The sequence below is a fragment of the Antedon mediterranea genome, chromosome 11 (assembly GCF_964355755.1).
Source record: "Antedon mediterranea chromosome 11, ecAntMedi1.1, whole genome shotgun sequence".
NCBI lineage: Eukaryota > Metazoa > Echinodermata > Crinoidea > Comatulida > Antedonidae > Antedon > Antedon mediterranea.
In genome coordinates this window covers 795721-814659 of record NC_092680.1, presented here as the reverse complement: position 1 = coordinate 814659, position 18939 = coordinate 795721, and the positions used below count along the sequence as shown (strand labels likewise).

Below are 18939 nucleotides of genomic sequence, written 5' to 3'. Positions count from 1 at the left end.
AAACTCGTCCAAAAACGTCATCAAACGGAAAAGACATTTCACATTTAAAAGAAAATTAATGTTTGTACGCCTGCATGACAAAGTGTTTAGACCTAATTTATAATGTAAACATATATAATCAACAAAACTAATAAATAATATAGGGCCCGTTTAACTATACTTGAACGGGAAAATATTGTTATTAATTTAAAAATATACACTTGGTTTCGTCACAATCCAATATCTAATACGTGTGAACTGAATCCATTCGCTAATAAATGTCTTTATGGCACAATGTTCAACATAGCAGTGTATTATAGTATGGCAATATGAAATAGAGTTACTTTGATAAAGTTGAAGCTAATAATAATATGTTCGTTTTACAGTAGGCCTAATTATCAGAAAAATACGATTATAAACTCAATTATAGTCTCAATTTGTTAAGCCGATTAGCTTTTATTGTCTTCACAGATTTACCAATTTATTTTGTTGTCTTTCAAATCTTAGTAGGCCTACTTGCCGTTAATAGTTGTATTATACAGTAAGCTATCCAGCATGCCAACTTCACAGTATTGCAAAATATAAACAAAAAATAATAATAATGATAAAATAATAAGTAATATTATAGTAAAGTAAATGTAATAAATTTAGAAATAAAAATACTTTGCAAAAGTAAGTATATTAATAATATGAAGCAACATGTACAGTACTATAACAAGCTTTGTCTGGGTTCCAGACGGGAGTTTTGACTTAATATTAGTTAAAAGATAAATATTTTTGCACATATGTCGTTTCTTTCGTATACTACAAGAGCTGTATTTCCAGACAAAAACTAACTTACTTAGTTACTAACTTAAAAAGACAATAAATACAGACTTGGAGCAAGTCTATTATAAACTAAGCAATATATAATGTTCTAAAAGCGATTCAATAGAATAAAGTAAATAGAAAAACCTATACATTTAAGTTCAAAATAATACTTGCGTTGAATAATTATATTCAATATCATTTTTCTATTAAATTTATCGACAGTTAATAATTTATTGCTTTCACATTTACCAAGAAAATCCTTTACATTTAGCAGAAAACATTTTTCTCTCTCGTGTATCAAGCCAGCTAGGACGGTAGTAATTTACGACTCAAACTGAACATAGGGAAACTTCATAATCAAACCATTATTCACTTAGACAGTTTATTATATATCAATAGATTTAGAAAAAAAAATCTAGGTCTAAGGGCAGAAAAAATTCTTTTTAGTTTGAATTGATTACCTGATAGTATTTATAATTGGAATTTAATCATAAAGTAAACCTGTTTGACTTGAGAATAGCTTCAAAGGCGTAACGTAACGAACGTATGATAATAATTCAAATGTCTGTGAATATTGTGCAATATGGTATCATCTCCGTCGCCTTTATCGGTGTCATCTATGATATCAAAAGATATATATTATTATATTCCAGGCACAGAAACACCACACGGAGCTACCTTGTGGGAAGTCAATCTCGGATCGCGCTATTACATCAACACTATAGGCCTAATTAAAAAAAAAACACAAAATATTATCGTCCGAAGGTGTTAACAAGGTCAACAAAATTTATCTCATTATGGACCTAAAAATAATAAGAAATAGCAATTTCATTCCGTTAGTTCATTCTCAAATATTAAAAACATTTTATATATTTAATAAAAATATCAATCAACTAAAATGTATGAAAAATATAAATTTTCTCCACTTACGCATGTAATAACTGTTATCTATTTTAATCACATCATTTGTTTGTCTTTGGATGTTTTAAATTATTTTGTATGTATAACCATAGATAAATAATGTAAGTAACTAAATTCTCTATGGTATAACTGGCAAACGAAAGTTGAATTTCCAGTTTATGGACCAATAAAGAATCTAGAATATTTAACTATGAAATAAAAAGTCATTACAAAACGTCACAAATCTTCCAGCCAATTCACGATCGTCGATCGTACTGTATCTATTTCTGAAGTATCATATGAATATTTGGTAATACAACATCACATGTGTTTCACATGTAGTGATATAAATGAGATGCTGTATTATCAAATATTCCTTTGATACTTTGGGAAAAAAGGTTGTATGTTGCGAGACAGCACTGAGAATCGGGTGAAACTTCAACGTTGGTACACGAGCGTGTGCGTGAAGGTTTCATTTCTGCCCTTGCGGATAATATTATTTTCATTTTTAAAGTGCGTATCTTTACCTTCCATTTTAAACTAGTTTTTTTTTTTTAATGAGGACATGGCGTAAAGATTGATTCATACGTATAAATAGCAAAAGTGATTCATACGTATGAATAGCAAATGTGATTCAGACAATCTTTTAAAGCCGAACATCAAGAACATTATGAAGCGATGGTAAACGTTTGTATTAAAAATGCCTAACTGTGCTGCAACGTTAATCATATATAAATACTTGTTTAATCACACTATTGGAATTTTATGTAAAATATTTAAATGAATTTTTAAAATCGGGTCAATTTAAATTCACTGCATTTTTACAGCTGCAGATGGATTATATATATATTTTTAAATATGCTACGGATTTTCTTTATTTAAATTGCTAAACTTCATTCAAATGGTGTAGACGTATCGTATCATAAAACCTGAAAATAAGTGTATCTAGTAGTTTAGAATAGTGCTAATATAAATAAGAATGGAATATTTCTGCTTTCAAAATTAATGCTATTTTAAACTCTCTTATGCATCTTAAATGTAGATACGGAAATCAGTATTAACTAGTTTTAAAACAGTTGACCAAACTTGAGTAAATGTTACCTATTAGGCCTATCTACTGACGTGTCAACGTCGAGATCACCATCCAGAGTTGGATAGGCCTACTGCATGCTCTGGTGAAACTCCACTTGATGTTACACGGGCGACTTTAATTATAACTTTTGTCTGCCGGTCGGATAGACAAAATACTTTAGAGTTTATGGAAAGCACCATTTTGAAGCAAATGATTTATCCTCAACCCATTATTTAATTGTCAATAATGTTCTAACTCCATTAAGTGGATACAAATTTGTACCAATTATTTACCCGTTTTTGGTACTACCGTATGAGTAAAGAATCTAAAGTTTAAAAAATATGTTATGTGCCTATATATGGACACGATGATGTCATATCACTACCATATTTAGGTATATCAATACCATATTTGGGGACATCAAACTAGTTTGACAGTGTAGACAGAGCATAATATAAAAGTTACGCGTGATATGACGAACCACCATAAAAAAAAAGTTGTTAAAGTTAAGTTTAAAAAAAATAATAATATCTAAGTTTCTAATATATTTTTTATGAAATTGAGTCCATATATCTATGTCGATAAAGTGAAATCTGAATAAATAGCAAAAAGAAATGTGTTGATATGATATATTTCAATTTTGAGCAATGTGTCTCTTTTAAAGATGCTATTTGTATCGTATTTCTAATTAGAAACTTAGTATATCATGTATTTTGACATGAACACTACTGATATAAGAAAGAAAATACGTGAAATTCGTCATACAAATAGTTTGATATTAACAAATATAGCAAATATTATTTTTTAATAAAAATATATTATATATAAAGTAATTTCATAAGGAAAAATATTTTATAAATATAAATATTGTAGGTTACTTTACCTTTGACTTTTGCATCAAGATAACTTTGTTTGTTTGTTTGTTTGTTTGTTTGTTATAAACATATTTAAAAGCAAACTATATAAGGTTTTATTCCTATTTTATTTTCATGAAATTACCAATATAAGAACAAAAATAGTTTTGTTGTAGAACTTGGATAAGCAATTAAAACTAGATGACAAGAACTCGTAAAGAAGTATATCATTTGGAAATGAAAGAAGCTGGCCCATTTGATTTCAATATAGACGAAAATGTATTTAAAATAAATAGTATTTTAACATTGAAATTTGCTTTAAGTTATTTTTCTTGTTTTATTTTCTTAATTATGCCAAGAAAAACGAATTTCTACTTTAAAGTGGACCAATACAATTTCTTGAATCTTAAATGAACTAAAATTATATTTTGAATAGTGAGAAAAAAAAGAGGATACTCACCTAAGACCCATAAAAATACAAGAAACATTGTTAATCCTAGAGGTCTCATTAAAGTATCGTCTGCTACCTTCGGAATACCCTCTTCCTCATCTTCCTCCTCAACAGTGACATTAGATAGTAGTAGTAGAGCTGCATTTCTAGTTAAAGTCAGTCGACAGAAAATTGAATCGAGGACCAAAATACTTAGAAACGTTAGTTCTGAAGCGATTGTACAGAGGTATTTTACGTACGGGATGTGTAACATCTGAGCAACTTTAGAGGTTGGCGCAAAATTGTAAGCAATGCAGACTATAGGATAGAAAAAGAATATGCCAGCAAGGAATAGGTAATAGTTGAGTTGAGAAGTCTGTTTATTTAACCCTCGATACCACATCTGCTGAAGGTACTGTTGACAATGTGGATGGGAAACAAACTGAAAAACAAAATAAATAGTGTATTTTCTTTATATTTATAATAATGTAGACACTTGTAATTTGTTGTTGAGCTATGGAGAATGTTGTGCTCTGTATTCTTTTTTTCCAAAATTAAAAGGGGAAATTGTATGATATGAAATTACATGAAATAATTATGTTTTATGTTTTGTTTGAAAGTTGGTATAGCGAACATAAATCTAATAATATGTTTCCGTACACCACCCGCGTCTGAATGCTTCAATCGGCATCATGAGGAGTGTTTTTCTTTATCTACCAAACCTGTACCTTACTTATGAGAACTTATTATCACCATGAACAATGTTTCTCTGTATTCATAAATATTATTTTTGGAAAGAAAGTATATTTTATCGCCTTAATAAGATGTTTTTTAGACTGTATTTCATAAATAAATTAATAACATAAAGCTCTGTCTACACTATCAAACTTTATGTGACAAAAAATGATGTGCCCATATGGACATGATGTCATATCACTACCATATTTGGGCACATCGCACCTTTTTTTATCACATAAAGTTGGATAGTGTAGACAGAGCTTAACTCTATTCTACAAATGATTTTCTTTTTATTGAGGTTTATGAACCAAACGTTTATTCAGTAGTAATTAAAATTGGTACCTGTTTTTGTTCATATTTTATTGCCATTTGAACTCGATGTGGATATTGTAATAATCCTTGTTGTGGAACAGAACCCTTAGCGTTTTTATTGTAGCTAAATATAATAACTTGTTCTTCTTCACTTCGTATGTGATCCAAAATACTAGCTGCATAGTCTGCGCATTGTTCTGCTAGACTTTCAAAGGCGTCACCAAATTCCGCCCTTTCTACGCTTAGCTTTCTCAGCCTCTTGCTCATGCGAAAAGCGACTGAGAAAGGGTCACCCTCTGAGCATGTCAGTGATATGTACGCGGGGTTGGCCCGGGCGCGATATAGATGTAATACTGCTAATGAACTGTCAAGATTGTAGGCCTCCGTTTCCAGTATAGATGTAGGATTTTTTATCGTAGCTCCATACTTTAGTAAAAGTTTGATGGTGTGATAGCGATCTCTCTGCGCAGCAAGAACAAGCGGTGTTATTATTGGATGGTATTTACCGTCCTTTGAGTGACAGTTCAAACAGTCCTGAAAAAACACAATAAAGTAGATAAGACCATTAAAATTAATATGCGTTTAATTTCTTAATGAACTATAATATAGATCATCTAAAACATAGCAATGTACCGCTACATCGGCAGGTATTGCGTGTGTGTTCAAATATTTCTAGGCTTGATAGCCACTAATTAAATCATCCACTAACAATTATTCTAAATTGCAAATTTAAACAACTTACAATTAAACAAAGTGCACTGCTACCAAAGTATTGACCTTTAGTGCATTGGGCCTATACGGTAGATTATTATACAATAATAAATGTTTATTGGATGGTGAAAATATTTCATGGGTTGACAGATTGATTGTTCTATCAAGCCGAGTTAAATAAAACTATTTTTCAACGAATGAAATATAATCTCTGTTCGACAAATACAACATATTTATTATTTATTTTATAACACACTTGTATATTATTTTTATATTATATGACACTGGCTTATTACAAAAAGCTGAACGTGTGTTAGAACCATTAATGATGTGTAATCAGCCAATCAAATGGCACATTTAATATAAATAGGTTAAATTGGTTAAAATTATTGATCAGAGTTCGACTGTTGGTTTTGTCATAAATTCTCGTTTTTTATGTTAAATATTTCATTATATCAACAACATTATATGTGGGCTGTTGGTTTTATCTCTGAGTTGCATATAATAATATTTAATGTAGCATAAAAACCAATATCCAATTAACTCAATGATCACGTGGTTAATTAAAATGCGTATGCTCCTACTACCATCAATTGTAATTAAACACACAATAGTCGTATGCATTTAGAAATGCTAGGGACCTGTTTCGGTAATAAATACTAACGTGACAGATAATTTCCTAAAATGGTTCTGCACCAACGAACATGTTGGTAATGTTTTCATGTTTAGATCACGCGCATAATCCTCGCACGTCCCGCCAAAAAAAATGTATCATTACTAAAAAAACACACTAAAATGCCATTTACTCACCAGCTGTTCAGTTTTCGTTATAAATTCGCAGATAAGTTTAATACCAGATTGGAATTCTGCATCGACTGATCGCAGTAGAGCATCGCCTATTTCAAATCCATTTTCTAACAATAGTTCTAAGGAACCTGTAATTCAAAATTCAATAAAGTGGATAAATTGCTTTAGATCCTAAATGTGAACGTTAATAACAATGTGTGTAAATACTTGATATGCAACACTAAGTAATGTTTATATACGTTTGATAATGTTAAAAAAAGATAAAACCGGTTTGATTGTTTCAAAAAAATGATCGCATGGCCGCTAAAATGTTGCTCCACAAAAGGGCTCTTTTGTTTTTATTATACTGATATTGACAGTGAAACAAACAAAAAATGAATTGATTATTAAATTAACATTTTGACGGACTGACAAAAATAAAATGAAAATTAATGAGGCATTTCAATACAATACATTGGTTACATTGTAATAGTTTTTATTCATTTGGTGTCCTCAGAGTATGGTATTTCGTAAAATTATTTAACCAAAAATAAAATGATATTAAATTATTATTGTGCAACATACCACTCAGCACACTGACATAATTAACGTCTAAATGTCGAAGTAGGGGGGTGACACTCTACCACTTAAATAACATACACGAATGTACCTTATCTTTTAAAATCAACATACACGGTATATGAGATTAAGCCATTATTTAAACAAACCAAACTGATATTTTTATCAGCATGCGGCCTAAAGCACAATCATTAAAGTGTAATAGAATAATTGATGTGTTAAGATACCCATACGTCAGTTCATATTTAATAGACTCATCGCAGCCGTGAATATCAGAATCGTGTGTTATACAATTTAACTGTATTACTACTTGTTTACAGATTAAGATTCAATCATAATTAATAAGATAATTTTTTTTCACTTTTACTATAATACAATCAGGGATGAGTGTAACTTCACTCACATACAATATTATAGATAAGCAAAGTGACACTCGATATGCGTTTGATCCTTATGGAAATGCGTTACCAAACTGATAAACGCGTTTTACTAATCAAAATGACGCACATGGCATTATTATAATATCACGTCGGTTGACGCAAACGCATTGTTAATTAACGTGTCGGCGGTAGACATCAAATTGAACATTGATAGGCCGCCGTTATATGTTGATGTATCAATATTTGTCCTTAGGAAATCGATCATTCCATCTCTACATACATTTAACTTTTGAATTTTAATCTAGTTGGGAAACCTTCTGGGACTTGAAATATAGTATGTAATATTCATCGACAACTTATCTCATCGGAAACATAACGGTGTCAAATATACGTATTATTCCAGCAGTGTAATGACCTAAAAATAGTCTCCATTATGGAAGAAAAAACTTGTCGTAAACATCATGCATCATGATGTAAAGGCTTGTAAAATATGCCTGTACATATTATGCATACTTTAATTATTAATACTGAAAATATTATAATGGTTTTACAAACAGAAAGAAAAATTACAATCTGTTCGTTGGAGTTAAAGATGAATTACAGGTTTAGTTAATAAGTTAAAATAGTAGGAAAATGTACATATTCAATTTATTCTCTTTATTTCCAAAAATATACAAAAATACAAACCAGTGTATAGTTTCTGACACATTTACACATTCGTAAAAAATAAAAATACATTTTCTCTGAATCAGATATTTTTGTTACTTTATGCAAATAAATTAGTTTTGGAACCGCTCTATTAGTTGCAACATTAAGTCAAATTGTAACACATCAGATCGTTGAAGTTCATGTTTAATTCTGCACGTATATCATTTTCTTCAGAGGTTGCAAGATCAAGCCCACATATGCCCGTTTAAATGCAATTCAAATCATATAACTTTTACCATTATTAATAGACGGCGCGTTCACATTTAATTGATGCTTTATCGGTACCGTTTTAGAATAACCTGTTCTTCAAATCAGTTGGTTTTTTTTCTGACATTTGCTAGATAAGTGATGAGAGAGAGTAAAAAAATGAGTATGAGAATATTTGAGCGTAACAATTTGTCACGTGTCACCTGTTTAAACGACAATATAGCTTCATGAAGAATGATACAGGGTTTTGTCACATGTTGTATATTGCATGGCCTCTTTGATGGCGAGCGAGCAGTTATTACGGTCGATGAGTACAATGCAAAAATAGGCAATCAATTTGACTAATACGTCATTTCAGAAACAATGTTGTCGGATTTGAGAGCGGGATTTTTGTTTGAATATTCATAAACATGGTCTGTAATAATTATTTTTATACCATTTATTTGATTAAAATGTTGATATTTATGTGAATGATTTAAATTATATTTTTGGATCAGACCATTCTGATTAAAGGATATAATGGTGATGATCATATGATAATAAATGGTGAGGAAAAATTACAACAGATTAAAACAAATAAATACATGTTCCACTTTAGTCTAGCGGCGATTTGGCTTAATATATTGATAAAAAGAAAAGCAATTTGGCCTAAATGGAGTGTCAAACACTTGAGCTGGTCAAGGGCCCGCTGTAAAAATAGAAATAATAACTTGTGGTGAGTTCTAATAGTTTCATTGAATTGAGGTTTGTAAATTTTGAAGAATGAGTTACATGGAATCTTGAAAATGGTCTGGGAAACATGATGTAGTTTGTTTTGGTTCTATCCATAGTTAAGCTTGGTTCCCACTAGAACGCAACGCAAGGACGTTGGGGCGACTCAACCGAATTGACTAATGACAAGCCTCGACAGCAGTTCGGATATTCCATCGTTTGTGATTGACCTTCTTAAGTACCTGCGTTGCGTGCTAAAGCTTGGTTCCCACTAGAACGTAACGCAAGGACGTCAACGCAACGCACGCAAGCGTTTTAACCAATGACAAGCGGAGTTATAGACAGTTAGCAATCACAAGCGAATAAGCCATCGCTTGTGATTGGTCAATTCACTTGCGTTGCGTCGCTAGTGGGAACCACGCTTTATGGGAACCAAGCTTTACAACCATAACAAGCTATAATGCTGTACTGTATTTCTCGATAGAAAATTTTAGGTAAAGGCTCAATTACTGACTCAGGAAAACACTCATGTTTATAACTGTAATAGGTAGATAGGTTTTACAATCATGTTGTTCACAATCACATTTGAGTCATGTTGAAGCTACTCTTCAAGGCCATTCGATTGAACATTATGTTTATTTTTTCAAGTTGCCACGACAAATCAATCTACAATCAAGTTATGTTTTAGCTGTTTGTAGTTCAAATAAATAATAAAATAATACATTCATGTTTGCCTTGTCAATCGAATAAAATCGAATACTTTATTTCCACGTTTCTCTTGTGCTTATGATTCCTTTTAGAAACTCGTCTTTTCAATCAGAGGTTCGTTCAGTGTTTGGTTTTTGAATCAAAGATGTCTGGTATTATGACTCAACTAGTTCCTCTACTTTTAAATTTACTAGGTATATGTTAAAATGCAAAATGTAAACGATGGTAGGATTTGCTATTGTTGTAAGGAGAAAAGAATAGTAATATTATTAGTAAAAGAAATAAGTTAATATCTTGCTCTAAGATTTTGCTTAAATCTGAGATAAGACGACAATTAAAACACTTTGTGGTAGCCTATTAACCGTTTTGGATACCTCCTGTTCGCATGGCAGTAATATAAAATAAATATACGTATACATCGCAATATAAATCAAATATTTATTATTGATACAATAACTATTATTAGTATAAAGGTTCTTCTAGGTCTCTGTATAGTATTCATCATTTTGAATGTTATGAATAATAACTACTACGAAACTGTTTTTCTCCCGAACCGCATCACTTTTGTAAAATGCTTGAATCAACAACGTATACATACTTAATTACCATAATCTCCTCGTAATTACACTGTTTTATTATACAATCTGGTTGAAATCAAGTTCATTAACAGGACTGAAAGTACAATATTGATTTATAAGATGATATGATATAGAAGAATTATCAAAATAAACAACTGACAATTCAAGCGGAAAATAGATGTACTCGTAAAGCACAAGAGCAGAACATTAAACTGTAGTCAACCAAGCGAGACATTTGAAGAAGTTTAAAAGTACTAACTTGTGTACAGTGTTAGTTTTAGAATTTTAGAAGACGACGACACTGATATTTGTTGCAGGAACTTCCAACAATCGATATGCCATTAATATCTAATTACCTTCTTTCAGTGTTTTTATAGAGTTTGCTGTAGAATAGAATACTACTTCGTTCTACATAATCATCATTCACGTTCTATGTAAAATTAATATTAATGAGAACTGGAAAATTGTTTTAATCCGTAGAGATTAGAATTCAATATTTTGATAATTGGTAAGATACATTTATATATAGATATCCATGTGGGAGCGAGTGTGTTCTTTTAAATTTGCATCATCTGTGTTTGCTGATGTGTGCAGTGCAGAATGTCTTTTCGACTCGACATCTGCGTAGCCACAAAAGCTGTTTTTAATATCGAGGAATTTGAACTCTGAACTGAATTGAACATTCCAATTGATTTTAACATTGCATTTAAAATGCCAAATAAAAAAAGGCAACGAAATCATTAAATATGAATGTTTGAACTCGTAAAATAGACACAAAAAAATGTATTCAGTGTTTTGTTAGTAGGTAAATATTTTCTCTTTCTATTTAATCTTTTTTTTTCTTTTTAATTGCGCGTAATCTATTTCATTTTGATTTCATACGAATTGTAACTTTTTTTTAAACCAAACTATACTTGGCGCACATCCATTAAATGTTATCTTTTTATAAGTATTTGTCGACGAAACATGATATATTTTAGTAATAATTGAGCGTATTGAAATTGATGTCTCTTAGCCGTATCAATGATTGCCACCTGACAAGTGTTCGTAAAATATCATTACATTCCATGCATTCATTCTACTAATGAAAATTATCTTGTCAATGTCCATTATATTCATGTGAGTGATTTACCATGTCATATAAATATAAAGATTTTCATTTCATAGAAAACGTATGGGAATTACAGGTTGGTGTTGGTTTATGGTTGGGTTGGTTGGTGTTGGTTTGTGGTTGGGTTGGTTGGTGTTGGTTTGTGATTGGGTCGGTTGGTGTTGGTTTGTGGTTGGGTCGGTTGGTGTATTGGTTTGTGGTTGGGTCGGTTGGTGTTGGTTTGTGGTTGGGTTGGTTGGTGTTGGTTGGGTTGGTTGGTGTTGGTTTGTGGTTGGGTTGGTTGGTGTTGGTTTGTGATTGGGTCGGTTGGTGTTGGTTTGTGATTGGGTCGGTTGGTGTTGGTTTGTGGTTGTTGGTTGATTGGATGGTTATCAGTAAATGTGTTGATTTTTTTTTATAGATTGGTTGATTAGTTTCTTTCCTTGGTCCATCCGTTGGTAGTTGATTATTGGTTGGTACGTTAGTTGGTACATTAGTTGATTGGTACGTTATTTAATTGGTCCTGGTTGGTACGTTAGTTAGTTAGTTAGTTCTGGTTGGTACGTCAGTGTTGGTTCTGGTTGGTAGGTTAGTGTTGGTTCAGGTTGGTACGTTGGTTAGTTCTGGTTGTTACGTTAGTTAGTTGGTTGGTTCGTTCCTCAATCGGTATTTTTCTATGAGTTGATTGATTGATTTGTCTTTTGAGTTATTGTTGGGGATTTAGCAACGTTTTGCTTATTACTTCTCAATTATTTGAATATATTTCAATTAAGGTTATTGCTGTTATCCGAAAGTAGTTTTTATTTGTTAGCCCACTCTATTGTTGCTTTCAGTGGTTTAAGAAAAATAACAGGCTTTTTCATGTCCGGGTAAGCCGTTTGCAGATCATTAACCATAAAAGTGCAAAATAAAGAAAATCTATAAATCTATATATTACTTTAGGGTGTACACACAAACTTTGACTTCTTTTGTATAGTATTGAGTGTGAGAAAACCCACACAAAGGTCCTGAATCTGTTTCTGCAACCTCTCAACCGCACAATCCAATCAATTGCTGATTTATATGTATGATGTAATAAATATATGCATATATATTCAAAGAACTCGCTAACATAACCCACGTGTTAAGTGCCAATCTCTAGTTTGCTGTATAATAGAGCAATAATAGCAATAAAATGGTTACCATGAAAAGAGTCGGCAATTTGTATTGAATTGATTGTGGTCCCGAGGCTATGACGAGAGAGATGAAAATTGTGAACGGTTAGATATATATCTTTATACGCAACTTCTTAGCCAGAGGCAGAACATGTTATAACATTTGCATAATCATGTAGTTTAGCGTGCTTCGACTGATTATACTCATACGTTATTTGCTGTGAAATATAGTTTATTATATTAGTATTGCATGTCATAATTTCTATGTACATAGCCCCTTATTGATGGCCATATTTACCCGAAATCCTCCTTAAAAGTGTACGTATAATTTCACTCATTGAGTTGCACTTCTGTCGAATTAAATGCATGGTATTTATCATCATCTCCGGTAATACAAAGCGATTTCCATCTGTCCATGCCAGTTGATTCTGTGTTTCCATTTTTACTGGTGTTTTTAATTGGTAATGATTTGCCTAATTGATTACACGAATAATAGTATACCAGCATGATGTGGCTATGAACCATATTCATGTCGTCCTCTTTTCGATATATGCATTATCATCAAAAGAGAATAGACCAAGCAGGAAAGAGTTACATTTTACTCTTTCCTGGACCAAGCATACATCCAATTTCCGATCTAATTTTCATCATCATGCACGTTTCGTTTACGAGAATTACTCGTCCCGGGGTGACGAGTTAAAATCTATTTATACTTCTAATTTTAAACTAGTCAGTGGACCACTAGATTTGGGAGAAATAAAATATCCCTGATCGTAATGAAAATAGACGTTTAATAACTGTGACATCATTTTCAATAGCACTACTGTAGCATTCTAATTGTGCCGAGAAGGATGACTTCCCCAGAAACATTAGTTAGATCCTAGGTAATGTATCAACATGGTACTTAATCTCAAGTCACTTGATATCATAATTTGTTTTAATTCTACATGGAGTACGCCACTTGAACTAATCTAATAAGGTATTTGATTGCATATTCGTCGAGGCATCTATAGCTTTCCTCAATGAATTGTGCCGCCGGAAAAATATCGCTAGAGATCCCCCTTCCCTACTTTGGCCAGCTAAAAGGGGAAATGCTCTTCGAATTGTTAGTGTGAACTGATTCCAGCGTAAAATTGTGAGTGACAAAATATTTCGTTGTTTTGAATGCGTGGAACTACAGATGCCAAAAGAAAGCCGGTAATCGGTAACTAGGCATACTTACTATTTTTACAATACAAACTTTAGTTATTGGGTGCCGTAACCGAGCACGTGACTTAATTATTTTTTAAATTTTAACAAATTATATTATAAAAATAAGTTCTTTTATAAAATATTTATCTGATAAATAATTCATAGATTGACCAAAATACTGGTAGCGGTACGGCGCTTATTTGCATACTATTAGCAGTAAAAATTGTTTTTAAATTATTTTGACAAAATTCACCGCCATCCCTTTACTGCAGAGTTTAATAAAATGAACAGTCGAATTCAATATATTGAAACAATTAATCTTTGTTGCGCTATTTGTGTAGGAGATTCTTAAATCGATTATCGTTTTCTCAGTGATAGACACCGTATAAAAACAGTATGTGAACACACAGTAATAAAACGGTATTGATGATTAATATAGAAAGTATATAAGCGAAAATGTTCTTCAATATTAATACATAAAGCCTTGTCTACATTATAACAATTTGTGACAAAAAAAGATGATGTGCTCATTATATGGACATGGTTTTGTCATATCACCACTGTACCATATTTGGTCATATTATCATTACCATATTTGGGCCCATCACACTTTTTTGATCAACTAGTTTGATAGTGTAGACAGGGTATAACCATTGGATCTTATATTATAGTTCCATGGTATAACGCGGTTTTAACATCTTTTGGGCACAAAGTTGTTTTAAAACCATGCATTATTGTATCCAATATGGCGATATAAGAGAAACGAAGTCAAAGTCAAGTACGTGTTTGTATATATCGGTTTAAATCGGATTGAAATACAATTGGAAATAATTAGAAAATGAAAGAAAAATCGATAAAACTAGACGTATAGTATTGACGAGTGATGGAGAATGTCTTCGCAATCTCTTTATTATTATTTTATTGATTTACTCTACCGGTACCGCAGTGCTTTTAATATCATTCAATTCAATTCAATTCCTATTTATTTCAGAACAAAGTCCATATCAAACACATAACGATATTCTAATAAATAAATGTAAATAAGTAACAAATATAATAAAACCGTCGGTTTTCATCTGGAATGAAATAACATTATAATGGCTATACTGATACAAGTTAACATACGTAAAAGTATGTTTTTGTTTAAATGTAACATAATAAAATATACCAAGTAGAAAAACATATATTGTTATTGATATTTTGTGTTAACTGTATTATTACTAACACTTTACCACAATGTTTTGTTGACTCACAAACTATTTTAACATTTAAAAAATTTTTTTTCAATATTCAAGCAACTTAAGTAAATTTGGTGGATTTTTTGTCATTAATTAGATTAGTTAAGAGGGAGGTCGCTTAATTATCCCCTTGCTTTAACGACCTATGTGGCTATCTGGTCTTTTTTCGAGAGACTTATCTCCAAACTTTTTTTAATAAAAATAATAAAAAGGTAACAAGAGAAAATATACATTGGAAATACTGCGGATTTTAAATGTTTATGATTATGTTGTCATATATACAAACTGTAATAATAAAAGTAATTTTGTTGAATGGTGAGGAACTCATAGTTTTAAATGCATTATTTCGCAATAATTATGCTATAGATTGAGCTTTCAAGGCAAATTTACATATTTTATATACAGTATACTTAGTTCATATGCACTTAAGCGTGTTGGCCTGAATGTTAAGAGATAATAAAACTGCTGTTAGTAAATACTAAGCTGTGTGTATTTCCGCATATGGTGGTAATGGTATCATTTCATTGCCGAATAATTACAATAATTTATATGAATATCAAAACATACTATTCATAAAACAGATTTAGATACGGGTAATAACTGGATAATTATGAAAAACATATTTAATATATATTATATGATATATATACTGTATACGGTATGTTATCTGTATTTTCAAAGACAATATTGACGATACCTGAGCTAGATTTTTGAAAACAATCTGGATGTGTCATTCTTGATTTTGAAGGTATATTGTTATTATAAGGTATAACATGAAATGCACTTACATCTACAATTAAATAATTTGAAAACATTTACAAATTCTTTATATTTATGTCGTAATTGCGGTCCATTTCTTTTAACTTAATTTACAGTATGTACAAATCAGGCTCATATATTTCACTCCATTATAATTGTCAATTCTCATACCGTAAATAATCTGCCGATTATCGTCTAGCGACAGTAACATTCCTGCAGCATTGTATCTGCTTAAGGCAACAGGTTTATAGCTGGGATTCGAACCAAGGACTGCCGATTGGAAAGCTGAAACACTAACAAATACGCCGAGCAATTGGCTAGCAGAAAAGTTTAGATATCATAAAGTTTTTAAAGAACGGGCAAATATAAATTTAAATAATTTAAGTTTGCACACAAGTTATGTTTTATGCTACAACCTGTCAGAGGAATTAGCTAGCTTTGATGAAAACGGATGGGTCTCGACCTGCTAATTAATGCTGGTCTCCGAGTGTTGTATATAAAATATAGTATATGGTATCCCATATGGAATGAGTATTGCTGTAAAAAGAAACAATGATGCATGCATGTTTATTGTGGCTGAGACATGAACCTACTGCGTATCGAGTGCAATGATCGGTATGCGGTAGGCCTACGTTTCGTTCGATCATTTACGATATTCGGTGTGGCAATGATAGGTAATAGGATATTAAACGTTAAAAGTCTGAATATAATCATGTCTTCATATGATATTTTTAAATATTAACGTCTATTAATAGTACCTGTACATGCATACTAATACCCATTAACCTTATAGTGTAGTTTACTCGTATTGTTTCACGTTTTTCCTTATACCAATTAAATTTCATATAACAACAGTCGTTAATTGCAGATTAGATGTTGTAACTAGTAACGTTGGAAAGAACCGACACCTTTCCGATTATTAGAATTGATAATTGAATTTTCGAATTAATGCTCACGTATAGAAATATAACATAAAAAGTAGAAGAACTTAAAGATTGTACTCGTAGTTGTCGATTGACAAACAAGTTTGGAACTAACTAAAGCTCTGTCTACACTATCAAACTTTATGTCACAAAGAAAATGTGATGTGCCCATATATGGACATGATGATGTCATATCACTACCATATTTGGGCACAACGACGAAACTAAAGCGTGGTTCTCACTAGCGACGCAACGCAAGGACGTAACGCAACGCAAGTGAATTGACCAATCACAAGCGATGGCTTATTCACTTGTGATTGCTAACTGTCTATAACTTCGCTTGTCATTGGTTAAAATGCTTGCTTTGCGTTTACGTCCTTGCGTTACGTTCTAGTGGGAACCAAGCTTAAAGGTGGAGAGTCGACGTAAAAATTATGAGAGAACGTCAAACAATATCTTGAATAATAGAATACCAGAATAAAGTTGATGATGATGACCAATGGCAAGCGGCAGTTCGATGATCCATCGCGTTGTGATTGGACAACTCGCCTGCGTTGCGCGTACGTTCTTGCGTCGCGTCATAGTGGGAACCAAGCTTAAAGCCTTGTCTACATTATCAAACTTTATGTGACTACAAAATTGGGTGTACCCATAGATGTACATGATGATGTCATATCACTACCATATTTGAGCATATCATTACCATATTTGGGAACATCACACTTTTTTTGTCAAACTTGTTTGATAAGTGTAGACACAGCTTTAGAGAAGATGGGGTATATGTTTATATTCATATGTGGATGACATACCTAATGATTGATATAATAAAATAACAATTATTATGCACTTCGATCACACAACCTTCAAAAAAATATTAAAAGGAGGAGAAGATAACACAATATTTCATATTTGTTATATAACACCATGGATCATTTTCCAAGGCTCAAATAGTGCACTTAACTTCTTGTTTATTCAATATACTACGATAATTAATAATAGACGTGACCAGCACTACTTAAAACCTAATTTGTTTGCACTTAATTTGGCAATAAGAGTAGGCCTATAGGAAAGAAAAAACAGGTCGGACGAAATAATATTATAATTGAGTAATTGTTGACCGGTAAAGTGCAATAAATAGCTTGATAAATTGGCTTATTATTAACGGCGAATCCACCAATCATCTCGTTAAGGAATTTAATTTTAAAGACTATTTTGTGTTGAAGGTACATGTCGTTTGTAAGGATATTATTATATTCTACAATCACAAGAGTTTTAAATGAATTCCCAGTTAGTGGAGTGAATTAGTTCTCATAATGCAATGGAAAAGAGTTGATGAATAGTTTTCTGGTGTGGAATGGGAAAGTGTTTAAGTGGTTGCCTAATAGGGCGGTATAAATAGTTCTTTGTGGTGGAATGGAAAACAGTTTAAATTGTTGCTGGTGTAGAATAGTTCTCTGTGATGAAATACTGTAGGATAGAATTATAGTTTTTCGTATTATTTGACAGGGAAAATGGTGGACACTTATCAATCCATTTCCTTTATAAAAGTGAGCAGACGATACTTACTTTTATTTCCAGAGTCAATTGCAACATCAATGGCTGTTCTCTCATCTTCATCGACACAATTCTTGTTAAAATCACCGAAGCTTGTGAGTACATAATTTATACCATCCACTTCCCCAGTTTTTACGGCTTCGAAGAACAAATTCTCTACGTCGGTTAACATTATAACAAAAGTTGTAGAGTTGATTACATATCAATCCAAAATCAAACACAGCAGACAAATACATCGAAATTTAGGAATGCGTATTATTCTATCTTGTTTAAATTTGGTACATTAACGACAACAATGCATATGTATTTAATACTGTATGATATCAAATTATTACATGTCGTATAACATTCAAATTGTACCACGGCAGCAGCGATTCACTCGTGCGTCCATTCCGATTGGCTACTCGTTGCAAACTAACTCGTTTTCCTCGCTTACATTGTTCAGGTGCACGGAACTCATTTTATCACGTGGTACTTGCAGAATGTACCTGACTTACAGGCAGCACCGGGAACGTGAATTGAAATTAGCTATACGCATGTATGGTATCTGTAGTTATATTAATGTAT

At 31.8% G+C, this 18939-nt stretch overlaps 1 protein-coding gene across 1 annotated transcript in view; it reads right to left on the bottom strand.

The window, feature by feature from the left end:
- Positions 1 to 18679, bottom strand: part of LOC140062242 (short transient receptor potential channel 3-like) — a 28674-nt gene extending 9995 nt beyond the window's left edge. Inside the window, exons 1-4 of the mRNA XM_072108371.1 lie at positions 18385 to 18679; positions 6617 to 6741; positions 5126 to 5629; positions 4076 to 4487 (exon numbers count right to left, since the gene is read on the bottom strand). Coding sequence (XP_071964472.1) covers positions 4076 to 4487; positions 5126 to 5629; positions 6617 to 6741; positions 18385 to 18544 — 1201 coding nt within the window. The 5' untranslated portion in view covers positions 18545 to 18679. The remainder of the gene's footprint in view (positions 1 to 4075; positions 4488 to 5125; positions 5630 to 6616; positions 6742 to 18384) is intronic.
- Positions 18680 to 18939: the final 260 nt, after the last annotated feature.